This window comes from Gekko japonicus, unplaced genomic scaffold, assembly GCF_001447785.1.
Source record: "Gekko japonicus isolate JY-2015 unplaced genomic scaffold, Gekko_japonicus_V1.1 scaffold243, whole genome shotgun sequence".
NCBI classification, from domain to species: domain Eukaryota; kingdom Metazoa; phylum Chordata; class Lepidosauria; order Squamata; family Gekkonidae; genus Gekko; species Gekko japonicus.
In genome coordinates, this window is record NW_015168053.1 from 107,443 (window position 1) to 121,432 (window position 13,990).

General features: G+C 50.1%; 1 protein-coding gene across 1 annotated transcript in view; it reads right to left on the reverse strand.

The window, feature by feature from the left end:
* RASIP1 (Ras interacting protein 1) overlaps window positions 1-13,990 on the reverse strand; it is a 26,205-nt gene that overhangs the window by 5,482 nt on the left and 6,733 nt on the right. The window contains exons 3-9 of the mRNA XM_015414411.1: window positions 12,367-12,947; window positions 9,475-9,842; window positions 8,048-8,695; window positions 5,929-5,966; window positions 1,446-1,597; window positions 660-775; window positions 312-552 (exon numbers count right to left, since the gene is read on the reverse strand). Of these exons, the coding sequence (XP_015269897.1) occupies window positions 312-552; window positions 660-775; window positions 1,446-1,597; window positions 5,929-5,966; window positions 8,048-8,695; window positions 9,475-9,842; window positions 12,367-12,947 (2,144 nt within the window). The remainder of the gene's footprint in view (window positions 1-311; window positions 553-659; window positions 776-1,445; window positions 1,598-5,928; window positions 5,967-8,047; window positions 8,696-9,474; window positions 9,843-12,366; window positions 12,948-13,990) is intronic.

Below are 13,990 nucleotides of genomic sequence, written 5' to 3' on the forward strand. Positions count from 1 at the left end.
CCTGCCTCATCCTGGCTGAATGAGGGCCGGAAGCGGGGCGGCCGGAAGCAGGGGGCGGGGCTTCGTCATGTGCCCCGCCCCCCGTACCTCACCGGGGGGAACTGCGATCCCCCGCGATCCCCCCCCCGAAATGACCTCTGCTCTCTAGGCTCCAGTACTATCCATAATCACCCAGGAATCCTGGTTCCACTTACTCTATGATCTCTAGTGCATTAAAAACTGGTCTATTCCCAAAGAACTGAAGAGTCTCACGGCCAGGTCCCCCTTCCCAATTTTGCTCTCATCCCAGGAAGACTGTGATCTAGATCTACCTCTCTCCATGAGGGTGTTGAAGAGTGAGGCGTTGGAGAAAAAGAAGAGGTATCCGAAGGTCTGCGAGACGAGGTCGGGATGCAGGTCACAATCGCGGGTCAGCTCAAGCGTAGCCTGGTAGATCGCGAGAGTCCCGCGGATCCCCTCTGGCATGTTGCTGAGCTCCGGCACGTGGGAGAAGTCAGTTGTGGCTGCAAAGGGATTACTGTCCAGCAATGCAGGAAGATTGGAATATAAAGTCTGCGGGGTAAGAACATATTATAAACGCAAACGGTGGCAAACGGCAGGCCAGAGGGTGAGGCAGGAGGAGAAGGTGGGATTCCAGTTATCATTGGGATGCCGCTCACCTTAGTGAGGTAGTACACAGACTGCTGGAACGTGGACATGATGACCTCATCCAAGACAGCCATTGCCTCATCGCATGTCTCCAGGTCACTGGAGAGCAAAGCATTGTGGGAAACTCCTGCAGGGACGAGAACAGAGAGAATCCAAAGGGATGTCTTCCTTTTGAATTGGTTTGACATTCATTCTTTCCCCACAGGAACCCCCGGGAACTTTTAGTTCTATAAGCTGAGCTAAGGATCGCTAGCAGAACAATCAACGCCTGCATCGAACTATGATCTTCAGGATTCTTGGGGAAAGCCACAACGGTGTAAAACTGACAAAGAATTGAAAATACTGTACAGATGTCCTTAGAGCAGTCTTCCATCCAGTCTTCTGCAGGAAACCCATAAGCTCTCTTGCTCTTCTGTCCTTCCCAGAAAACCAGGAATCCTAGCCCTTCCTCCACTTCCATTATCTTCTCGAGAAACCCAAAGAGTCTTTTTTCTGCGCTCCCTCCTAATGGCCTCCTGGCTCTACATCCTCCAGGGGGGCCCTGGAGAACTCCTGGAATTAAAACTGATCTCCAGATTACGGAGGTCATTTCAGTTCCGCTGGAGAAAAAGGGCTGCTATGGAGGGTGGATTCCATGTCATGAAACCCTCCTGAGTTCTCTCCCCTCCCCAAACACTTCCTCCCCAGGTGCCATCTCCAAATCTCCAGGAATTGTCCAGTCTGGAGTTGGCAACTCTATGGCCCAGTGCCCTTCCACCCTGCTGTGACCCTACAGAAGGCAGGAGGCCTGGGCTCACCCTCCAAGTCTAGGTCCTTTTCAATGTCCAAGACCCGCTTCTGCACCAGGTTGAGCAGCTCCATGGAGTTGGCCATCCAGAGCATCAGGGGGCGCAAGTCAGCAGCCACTTCCTCAATGCTGAGGTTGCCTCCCTCGCCTGAGTCTTGCTGGCTGTGAGGATCAGACAGAAGGAAGGAGGATTAGGGGGAGTGACAGGGGGGTGCTCCCACCTGCCCCCGAGAAGCAGCTGCCTCTCGGCTGGGGTGTAACAATGACAGCTGGGCGGGATATTTGGAATTCAATCCATTCCACACATTTTCAGAGTTCACGCGGAGTTCAGAGTTTCTCGACATTTGTGAACTTTGTTTCCAAAGGACGTCGGAGAATTGCTTCTCGCTTTCTTACTTGGGAATCTGCAGTTTGCCCAACATTGCACCCTACGGGGCATGAAGGGCTCTCTAATGTGCTTTGTGGGGAAATTACGACTTCTCAATATTTATGAGAACCTTTCAGGACCAGGGGTCATTTCGTAGAAAAAGAGCTAGGGGAACTCATTAGCATAACTCATTAGCATATGCCACACGCCCTGCCATCAGGGGCCCGGCGGTGGACCTGCAAGGCCAACAGGAGTGCGAGGAAGCCAAGTTTTCCCAACATTGCACCCTACGGGGCATGAAGGGCTCTCTAATGTGCTTTGTGGGGAAATTACAACTTCTCAATATTTATGAGAACCTTTCAGGACAATCCATTTTCAGTGCAGGGCAACCATTAACCATTTGCTGCTTGCAGTCTAGACATCTTCCCACAAGATGGAGGATATTCATTTTCCCAACCTTATTTCGTTATCTTTTACGCCAGAGACAAAATCCATGGTCAAGTTCACACCCGAAGCCGCGGGGCTGCATTTGACCTGCGGCTTCGCCCGATTTCCTCCGCAGTTTTGTGATCCTCAAAAACAGGATAACGAAACTGCAGGGGAAATCGGGCGAAGCCGCGAGTCAAAATGCAGCCCCGCGGCTTCGGGTGTGAAATTGACCATTAATATCGGGGCAAACGGTGGCGCAACATCGAGGCAGCTCTAGTGTGAAATCAGCCCATGTCTTCCCCCAAATAGTTGTGCACTCCTCCTCTCCAGTGCCAGAGCACAAATGTATCCTGTTATTTATTAATGTAAAAACAATGTGGCTAGGGGTCTCTTCTGGTCTGTCACAGAAAAGATGAAACACAATGGCTTGGGTCAGATATTATGCAAAACTATGGTATATTTTAACCAGTTAGTGTGGTCATCTGAATGTCGGCCTCTAGTGCGAAATCAGCCCATGTCTTCCCCCAAATAGTTGTGCACTCCTCCTCTCCAGTGCCAGAGCACAAATGTATCCTGTTATTTATTAATGTAAAAACAATGTGGCTAGGGGTCTCTTCTGGTCTGTCACAGAAAAGATGAAACACAATGGCTTGGTTCAGATATTATGCAAAACTATGGTATATTTTAACCAGTTAGTGTGGTCATCTGAATGTCGGCCACTCCACTAACTATGGTTAAAGGTAAAGGTTCCCTTGCTCGAAAGCCAGTCGAATCCAACTCTAGGGTTGCGGTGCTCATCTCCGTTTCAAAGCCGAAGAGCCAGCGCTCTCCGAAGACGTTTCCGTGGTCATGTGGCCGGCATGACTAAACACCAAGGTGCACGGAATGCTGTTACCTTCCCACCGAAGTGGTACCTATTTATCTACTGGCAATTCCTTGATTTCGAACTGCTAGGTTGGCAGGAGCTGGAACTAGAGACGGGAGCTTACTCCGTCATACGGCACCCGGGTCTCGAACTGCTGAACTACTGACCTTCCACAGCCTGCAGTTCAGCGTCTTAACCACTTGAGCCACCGCAGCTCCTAGTAACTATGGTTAGGGCACATCAAACTAAGATCTTACACCAAGGTTTGATTTCTTAACTATAGCTGGTCATTTGCGATCAGGGCCCTGTAGGACCTAGTACAGTTCTGCAGGGCTTGTAAGACGGAGCTGTTCCACCAGGCCTTTGGCAGAGGTGGCAGACGTTCAATCCATCCTGGGCCCACCCTGTCCTGTCCATGGCGCTGTTCATAACCTTCTTCCAGTGCCCTGCTGTCTTGGATATTACTTGGGCACTGGAATTTCTTGGGGTAATTATTCCATGAGGCATGGGTTCCGGTTTTATCTGCTTTTGCTATTTATTGTTTTAATTGTTTGTTGGCTTTATGTCGGGGTAGGGCAGGGTATAAATAAAATCAATTAATTACGATTTCATGTGACATGCAAACATGGACATCTTGGCTTAATTCCTGGTGCTGTCCCTCCCTGCCATCCAAGCTGGGATACCTGACGGGTCTCTACGGGGGGGAGGCAGGAGAACAACAGAAAGCAGCTCAACCAGCATTTCTGGAGACAGCCTACTAGGGTGTTATTGATTGTCTTTGAGCCAAATCCTGGTTTCACAAAATAACCATTGTTAAAATAAACCAGGGTGTCCTGTTATGTCTGAACTGAGTCAGTGGCTTACACAGTCCAGCCTTGGGGAGTGGAAGGGTGGAGTTAACCCATCCCAGAATGTCCTTCTTTCCTATAAGGATAATCTGTTACTCAGCATGCCATGTTCACCCACTGATATTTGTACAAAGCAGCATGACACAGTCAGTGAGATGCACGCATGTGACACCACAGTCATGGAAGGAGGAGTAGTAGTTGGTTTTATACCCTGCTCTTCACTGCCCGAAGGAGTCTCGGAGCAGCTTACAATCACCTTCCCTTCCTCTCCCCACAACAGACACCCTGTGAGGTAGGTAGGGCCGAGAGAGCTCTGAGAGAACGGTGACTGGCTCAGGGTCACCCAGCTGGTTTCATTTGGAGGAGTGGGGAAATCAAACCCCATTCTCCAGAATAGAGTCCACTACTCTTAGAAGAAGAAGAAGAGATTGGATTTATACCCCGCCCTTCACTCGGAGTCTCAGAGCAGCTTACAAACTCCTTTCCCTCCCCCTCCCCACAACAGACACCCTGTGAGGTGGGTGGGGCTGAGAGAACTCTGACACAAACTGCTCTTTCAGGAACAGCTGTGCCAGAGCTTGTGACTGACCCAAGGTCACATCAGCAGGTGCAAGTGGAGGAGTGGGGAATCAAACCCGGTTCTCCCGGATTAGAGTCCGCACACTTAACTGGCTCTCTACAAGAAGAGGAGGAGCCACAGTTATGATCTCATTGGTAGAGTGGGGGTTCTGCACCGCAAGCCTACGTGGCACATTGGAGGATGAAGTGGCGATGGTGGCAATGGCCATGTGGAGAGAGAAGGCGTGAAAGGGCTTCTGCAGGGAGGGTGGTCTCTGCACCAGCCCATGCTAGAAAGAAAAGCATCTCCACAGTTGTGTTGCCTTGCCTCAGAGTCCTGCTGGTCCTCTCCATGCACATGCAGAGAGGTGGGAGATGCTCCCTATGCATGGACACTAGCAGCAGGTCCTTCCAAAAGCTGCAAAGAAAATGGCAGCTGTCTGCGTGCTGCTCACCTGAGGCTTGAAGACCACCACATTATATCCACTTCATCCAAGAGAACCAAGCACCCCCGGGCTTGGAAAGCCTGAAACTTCAGTTCAAACTGCAAAAAGACTACACACACACACAGAGAGCCTGGACTCCAGGTACGACACTGACAGCCACCATTGGCCAATATGCTCTGTGGGTTTTGACAGGGGAATTGCTCTAGCCCACATCTGCACGGCAAACCCCCCAATATACCTGACATTGGCAATGAGGGTGGCAACAAGTTCAGTTTCACACCAGCAGTGCCAGTAAGGGCTTCCTTAGTACTGCGCCATTTTGGCAATCTAAAGGATTTCTCCACAGTTTGGCGGAAACAGTGCAGTTCTAAGCAGAACTGGTGGTGGAAAGTGACGGCAAGTCGCAGCAGACTTATGGCGACCTCTCATGGCGTTTGCAAGGCGAGAAGCATTCAGAGGTGGTTTGCCGTTTCCTCTGTGTAGCAACCCTAGACTTCCTGGGTGGTCTTCCATCCAAATACTAATCAGGGTTAACCCCGTTTAGTTTCCACGATCTATCTAGGTCAAGGCCAACAGAATTGCCGCCTTCTAAGCCTATTGACTTCAGGGTGTAACTCTGCTTAGGTAGGACCGAACTGTAAGTGATGTATATTCTAAATGATGGCATCTCCTCTTAGGGTTGCCAACCTCCAGGTAGTGGCTGGAGATCTCCCGCAATTTCAACTGATCTCCAGGTGACAGAGAACAGTTCAGCAAACAGGAGAAAATGGCCACTCTGGAAGGTGGACTCTATGGCACCATACCCCATGGAAGCCCTTCCCTTCCCCTCCCCTCACCAAGCCCGGCCCTCCTCAGGCTCCACCCCCAACATCTCCAGGTATTTCCCAACCTGGAGGTGGCAACCCTACTTATGATCCTGTGCTATGCAGAACAGCACCTCCTCCAAGGGCAAGTTTTAGACAACTTCAGCTCTCACTCACTTTTCTGGCTGCCGATCTCCAATCTCCTTTATCTTGTCCTAGAAAGGATATATCAAGGGGGGGGGGGGATATTAACTAGGTGAATTGGAACCAACACAGAGAAATCTTTACGTCCTTGCCAGACCTGGGCTACAGAAAAATAAGACTTGGAAGCGCTAATAAGGAAATCTGTTCACTCGTCTGCTGCCCGTGAGCAGAAGTGGGTGGGGCTGTTTTTGGCTTGGGGTGAGCCCTGCATTCCCCCTCCCCTTACTGTTGCACCAGCAAAGATACATCCACAGCCTCTGAACTGACTCCCACTTCTCTTTCCTTCCATGGTTCCGGTGGACTGTCTGCCCATTTTCTTTTTTCCCTTTAAGTTATTGGCCTGTTGACCTCATTGTATGTTTGCTTGCTGCATGTTAAAAGGTTGTTGTTGTTTTTTTTAAAAACATACTTTAAAAACTTTTTAAAAGGTGTACAGCTTTCTTCTTTTTTAAAAAAGGTGGGGTTTCAAACACTCTAAAAGCTGCTCATAGAGGGCTGGAAGTTGGACTAACTCATCAGCACTCTGCACAGCCAGGCTGAAAAGCTCAGATTGGCTTCACTGATGCCCCACCTGTGTCCCTGGTGGGGATCCCTAAGTGGCTGACATTCTTTCCCTCTCCTCCCTTCTACCCTCACAACAACCCTGTGAGCCAGCTCAGGCTGAAAGCATGTGACTGGTAACCCAGCAAGCTTCCTGGCAGAGTGGGTGATCTGAACCCCGTATCCTAGTCTGATACTCCAGCCACGGCACAAGCATCAGCCAATCAGTGTCGCGCAAATCTGGAATCCGCCCAAGACTAGGCCCTCCTGGGTCTGATCCAGGCAACCTTAGGTGGCAGTGAATACACTTCTGCAGGAGCTTCCAGAGCTGCCCTCTTCCCCTGGTGCGAATTTCAAACCCCATAACACAGAAACCTACATGGTTGAATCCGAGCAAATTAAGTACCTTTTAAAACAACCACTTTATCATTGGAATCTGCTTCTGTTGTGATTGTTACGGACAGGGGTCATTTCATAGAAAAAGAGGTGCAGGAGCTCATTAGCAAAACTCATTAGCATAACTCATTTGCATATGTCACACACCCTGACATCACCGGAAGTGTGTCAGAAGGCAACACCCACCGCTCAGGCGCCACTGGACTGCTTTGGATTTCTAGTTATTGGGGGGGGGGACGTACAGATCTGTCCTCACAGATGAGGGAGAGCTTGTACCTGAAGGTGGGCTGGGGGAGGCTGCTTCTTGCTCCTCATGGCCCGACTGAGGGCTGCTGGGAGCAGGGGGTGGGGCTTGTTGCATGTGCCAACCCCCTGAGCTCCTTACTGCCGGAGATCTGCTCCTGTGCGCTCCTGCAGGAAATGACCCCTGGTTACGGAAGTCGGTGGCAGTGAGGAGCAAAAGAAGGGGAAGGGGGTGCAGAAGCTTCTGAGCTTCCCTCCAGAACCCTAAGGGCTTGAATTCTGCTTCTTCTTCTTTTTTTGAAGAGAGAAAAGATGCTCAGAATACTGGATTCCAGCGCATGGCTGAATGTGAAATCCATACACTGTGTGCATACACATAGTCCTGCCTATGGGGCATCAACAAGCAGGCCTGTGGCTACAGTGGGGCGTCTCGGGGCTAGGCCCCCTGACTTACTGGTAAGGCCCCCTGACTTCCCTTCCGGCCCAGGGCCCCTAAGTGGGGGCCCCGAGCGGGGAAGGAGCCAGGCATTCCTTTATTTCAATTAGCCAGTGCCCCCTAAGAAATTTAAATGCCCCCAGACTAAAAAAGTACTGGCTACAGGCCTGTCCGCAAGGTCGTAGGGTTGCCAGCTCCATGCTGGGAACTTCCTGGAGATTTTGGGACGGAGCCTAGAGGGCAGAGTTTGGGGAGGGGAGGGAACTCTGCAGCGACGTGATGCTATGGAGTCCACCCCTCCTCCCTGAAGGGGAAATGGTCTCTGTAGTCCAGAGACCAGTTAGAATCGCAGGAGAACTCCGGGCCCCGCTTGGAGGCTGCTGGCAACCCTCGGTGTGAGAAGACAGTCCTAGGACAAAGGGAGGGTCTCCAAGCTGAAATGAAAAGAGCACGAAATGAATTGCAATGGTCATTTACCCAAACGGCCTCCTTGACCAGCTGAGCAATCCTGGCGATCAACCTGGGCAGGTGACCCGGTTCGAGCTCCCGAGCGGCGTGCTCCAGACAGAGCCCAAAGAGAAAGGCCGGGCCCAGCCGGCAGCCGGGGGCTTCCTGGAGCCGCACAATCTCAGCCAGGAGGGCCTCCTGCTCCTGGGGCCGGTAGCGCAGCTGAGGCTCTCTGCTCTTGAGGTAAGCCCGGAACGCCTCCTGCCGCTCCTGCAGGGACCGGCCACAGGCCTGGCACGCCAAAGCTCCCACCAACCCCGGGGAGACCCACGCCTTGGGCAGCCAGGCTGGCGGTGCAGGGGCTGCTCGCGGGTCCTTGTACATGAAGAGGAAATGCTGCCCCATCCCCAGCAAGTCTCCGGGGGCCAGCTCCACCTGGCGGTGGAGAGGGGCGCCGTTGTGGGTTATGGATGCCCCACGGAAGGGCCGCACCATAGCTGAGCCCCGGGGCTGGCTGGGGTCTGCCGGGGGCACTGAAGACACTACACAGCAGTGGCGTGGAAGGATGTCTGGGGCACTCAGGAACGTGTCCACGTAGCTGGACTGGTCTCCAGCTTGGCGGCGTTCTGGGCGTCCAAAAATGTGTCGGCGACGGGTCATCACGTGGATCACAAACTCCTGCAAGGAGGGGGGAAAAGGCCAACAGAGAAGCACCCAGGATCCCTAGGGACAACAGACATATTGGATCAGCTCCCTCTCTTATGGCCACCTACTCCTTTGTGAACCTACCCAACCACCATGGTCGTCTTGGGAGGCCCTGCTTCGCCTTCCGGGATTAGGTGAGTGGCAACCTGGGAGAGGAGTTTCTCAGCCATGGCACCAAAACTTTCTCCTCAGGGAGATTGTCCCCTTCTGCTGCCATCTTCCACCTTTGCCTCATAAAGACTGGGAAGAGATATTTTAGGGCTCTTATCGAGAGGTAGCTGACTTATTTTTATTTATTTCAAAACATTTTATGAGGCGACCTTTCCACCCCACCATTGTTATTATCCGTTTTAAATGTTACAGCTATATTGTACGTCACATTTCCCGAATTGGGCCTTAGATTATGGCTTGAAAAGTCCTCACAATGGGCCGGGGACAGACAGGGAGGACTTTTCTACAAACCTGAGGGAAGCCCCAGGTTTTCAGGAAAAAATGTGAAATATAACAAACAATCACTGAAGGGCAACCCCCTTCCAAAAAGACACAAATAGAAAACAATAGAAGCAACATCTGTAGTTTTAAGAGAGGAATGCTCACTGGGATCATGTGAGACCAAGATCTCAGTGGCCATTTTCAGGGTTTCTAGGCAACCACCACAGTATTACTGAGCCTTCCAAGCCTTGGTTTCTGTCAATCAAATGGGAGGAGCGAGGGGAGCAATGTAGAGCTGTCTAACTTTCAATTTTCCCTACCTGTTTTTCATTGTAGCCCAACAACTGCAGAAAATAGGGGTGCTCAGTTGGCGGTTGTATGAGGCACTGAGAGAGCTGTTCTAAATTGGACGAATCCACAGTGGTCTCTTCAGAGGCTGCAGCCAACAGGCCCTCGGCACCCTCAGCAACCTTGACCCGTGGTTCCTCAGCTGGGCCTCCTTCAGCAGGTTCACCGGCTGCCATGCTGAGCACATTTTTGCGTTCCCTGCGGCGTTTAGTGCTGAGATTCATCTCACTGATGCTGCGCCGGAGTGAGAGGTTGTCTGCCCTCTCCTTGGGGGCCACATTGCCTCCTGAAGCGGCACGAGAACGGCGAGATTGCTGCCGGCGGGTCTGGGAGTTGATTCCTGCAAGGGAGGAGGAGTTGGAAAACAAGATGGATGTCGAGTCGACTCTGCTTAGGAATGGTAAACTGCTGCTGTTGAAGAGGCAGACTCAAAAGTAGAGTTATTTTATACCAAAATCCTGTCAAACCCCCCCCCCCCAAAAAAAACCTGACTTATAAGCAGCAATGCATAATAGGGAGAAATTGGATACAGTTCAATAAATCTTTGTTTGCTCTTTAGGAGGATTTAGCACGCCAGAAGCCAAGAAATGAAAGGCATATATAGAAAGATGATTGAAAACAGGGAGTTGCCCATCCACAAAGGCACGGCTGATGAGGGCATACCCAGACTAAGATCCTGACAATGAGCAATAAGATCTGCACAAATCCTGTAATCACAAAATTTCAATCTAGGGAATGAATGGTTGCAAACACAGATGCAATCCGTTCCACCCGATATCCATAACCTGATATACCCCAACAAGAGAGGCCCGCAGGATTTGACTTCCCACGTAAAGTATGGAAGATGGCTAATAGAATATGAACAGGTTTTGGCAGTTGTGCAGACCTGTTGTTTAAATGGGACAAATTGCCAGGACTCGAATGCGACTGTGGTGCAACCCGCCAAACTATTTTCCATCCGTCACAGGAATGTGAGCATCGTGCTTTCCAGGGAGATGTGACAGAGCTCTCCCCAGCTGCAACTGAGTGGACTGAAAATTTAGATATTAGCATTTAGAGGGATTGCCCAATCAATTCTGCATACCCGTTGTATCAATTTGGTTACATGTTTTATATTATTATATGCTTCCTGTAGCTCTGCCATATGTTAAATAAATAAATAGGAAAGGCATAATGGGCTACACCCAAATTGTGCTGCTGCTTTTGTTACACCTGTCAGAGGAGGAGTTGTCATCCTCCTAGGAATTCCGTTGACCCTGACTGTCAACCATAGGCCAACCAACCCTGGATGTATTTGTAACAGGGGACAATTGGTGTGCCAGAATTTCATAATAAGGAACACTGCAGAGCTGGCATGTTTAGTGGAACGGAGGATGGAGTGAAGAACTTACATAATCATTTCTTATGTTTTTAACCTTCACAGAATACCCTACTGTGCCTATGAATGCAACAGTTGTCTTACTGGATCAGATCAAAGGTGGATTGACTCCAATATGTTGTGTGGTCAGACAGGCGTCCTTGGGAAGGCCTCAAGCCGAGTGTGATGGAGCTGTCCCCTCCTGTTTGCTCTCAGTGTCTAGTACCCTTGCCTCTCGACACTGACCTTCCGTTTTCAGCTCACATGGCAAACAGCCATCGACAGACTTTTCCTCCATAAAGGTACCTAATTCTTATGAAAGCTGTGCAAATCTTAAGGGCTCTCATCACTTCATCTTATGCAAAGGAATTCCACAATCGAATTGTGCACTGTGTGACGATCCGTTGCCAATCATCAGCTTCTTTGCACTTTAGGGCTGCCATTAGCCAATGAAAGGGTTAGATGAATTGGTTTTAAATATTTTAATTGATTAAATTGTTATCATTATTTATTTAATTTATATCCCACTCTATCCCACAAGTTGCCTCAGGGTGGCTTACAACATAAAATCCACAAAACAATAAAAACAATAGATAGCACAATAGACAATAACAACAAAAAAATCCCATGCCTCATATCAGGTGGATATAGGCAGGGCTCTTTTTGTAGAAAAAGCCCAGCAGGAACTCATTAGCATAATAGGCCACACCCCTAACAGCACAGCTTATTACCACTTCAGGCCGCACCCACATGTTACCAGAAGTGTGGTTATCCAGCCACACCCACCTTTTGCTTGTTATTCTGTTTACCTTGTTTGTTGTCAAAACCCAGGTCCTTTTTTTGTAGCAGGAACTCCTTTGCATGTTAGGCCACACAACCCTAATGTAGCCAATCCTAATGAGTTTCTGCTGTTGGGTGTGGCCCATTATGCTAATGTGTTCCTGCTGGGCGTGGTCAACTTGGGAGCCAGCCGGTGCGTTCCTGCCCAAAAATAGCCCTGGATATAGGTAGATCAGGTGGATATAGATAAAAAAGGGCCATGATTAATTGGGTGATGGATGGATGTTTAAAAGCATTAATTATTTTTAATACAACAACTAGAGGTTGCCAGTATTATCTTAGGAGAGGCCTGCCTCCTCCTTTCACATACATGTGGATTGCTTCTTCTATCGGACTGTTATGGCATGCATGAGGATCATATAACAATAATGGCCCTTTCCTTCAAGAATATATGCAAATTTAGATACATTGAATTAATCAAGTAAAATTCACATCAATCAACTCTAATCAGGCGATGGACCAAGCAACCACCAAGCTTTTGAGTTCTTCTTCACAGTCGTGAGGGCTGGGAACTTATTTTTCAATTAGACAAAAGAGCTTCTAGAGAATTTGTAGAGCTCAAGAAATTCGGAAAACCAGATCCGGCACTGCAGGGAAAGGCTGCTAGAGCAAATTCCTCTGGCAATTCCCGGGAAGTTCTGCCCACTGCTCGATACCCTTCACTCACCAGAACCATCATCATCCTCGCCTTCTGCCATCCTCTCCACGTCGCAGCGCCTGCGGATCTCAAAACGGCGAGTGCAGCCGGTCTTGGGCTTCCACACATCCTGCAGCACAAGCGGACGTTCGGAGTCGCCCACCGCCCGAAGATACTGGGCCTGCCAGGAGCTGTCTGGGCCATGAACGCTGCCCACCACATCACACAACACATAGGCATCCTCTGCATTGGGCTGTGTCACACCATAGCGTTCCAGCGCTTCGATCACCAGCTGCCGAGCAGTGGAGCGCACGGTTGCCAGCACGCTCTTATAATTAGCACCCGTGGAGATGTCCCCTCCGTAGATTTTCAGGACTCCTGGCACTTCCCCCTGCGATGGGGGCTGGACTCGGTCTTCAGGCAGCGGGTCAATGAAGTTGGCCAGTTTCTTCTCACTGGCCCAGCGTCCTCCACCCCCGCCAGTTGGCCCTCCAGTTACACCCCGCTGGAAGAGTGTTGAGAGCCTCTTGTGTCGACTGGCCTTGTTCTTGGTGGCTGGGCGCATCTCCACAGGCTCACTGCCACGGCTGGTGGTATCTGAGGACGTAGACCTGCAAATAGGATAGAGCGTCTGGAAGAGGCAGCAGGGAAGATACCAGCAGCTAGACTGCCAGGTTCAGACGTGGGAGGCCTATGGCCAAATATCTGCTCTGCCAGTAAGCCACGAGCCACGGCCTCTCAGCTTAATCCACTTTACAGAAATCCCAGGAAGATAAAATGAAACAAGGAACATTGTGATTATAAACAGAGGCCCACCATACATGGGAATGCCTATGGAAATGTGGCCTATGGGTAGGTAAGTCCCGCCATAATCAGCAGTCCTGTTTGCCCTTCTTGTTTAATCAAAATGTTAATCAAAACCTCTTGTCTCCCTGCATTCTGCATTGCCTGCTCAGATGTGTCCCAAAGCAATTTCATTAGCACCGGTCTCACACTTCGGTTTGGCATAATAAATATCCTATATGCTTTCTGGTTGCGTAGGTTTCCTATTAACCCCTGGGAGGGGTGTTTTAGTAAGAACCAATCGTCAAATGCCAGTGGCTCAGAGTACGTGGTTCCCAGAGTGCTGCAGAACCAGGCAATAACCACTGCACATTTGTGCCGCTTGGTCGGAGGCAAAGGCCTGCTAGGGGCTGTACCCTTTTTTTAACTGCCAGCAGGGCTCTTTTTGTAGAAAAAGCCCAGCAGGAACTCATTAGCATAATAGGCCACACCCAACAGCAAACCACTGCACATTTGTGCCGCTTGGTCGGAGGCAAAGGCCTGCTAGGGGCTGTACCCTTTTTTTAACTGCCAGCAAAGCTCTTTTTGTAGAAAAAGCCCAGCAGGAACTCATTAGCATAATAGGCCACACCCAACAGCAGGAACTCATTCGCATATTGGGCCACACCCCTGACAGCACAGCTCATTAGCACATTAGCCTGCACCCACATGTTACCAGACGTGTGGTTATCCAGCCACACCCACCTTTTGCTTGTTATTCTGTTTACCTTGTTTGTTGTCAAAACCCAGGGCCTTTTTTTGTAGCAGGAACTCCTTTGCATGTTAGGCCACACACCCCGAATGTAGCCAATCCTAATGAATTTCTGCTGTT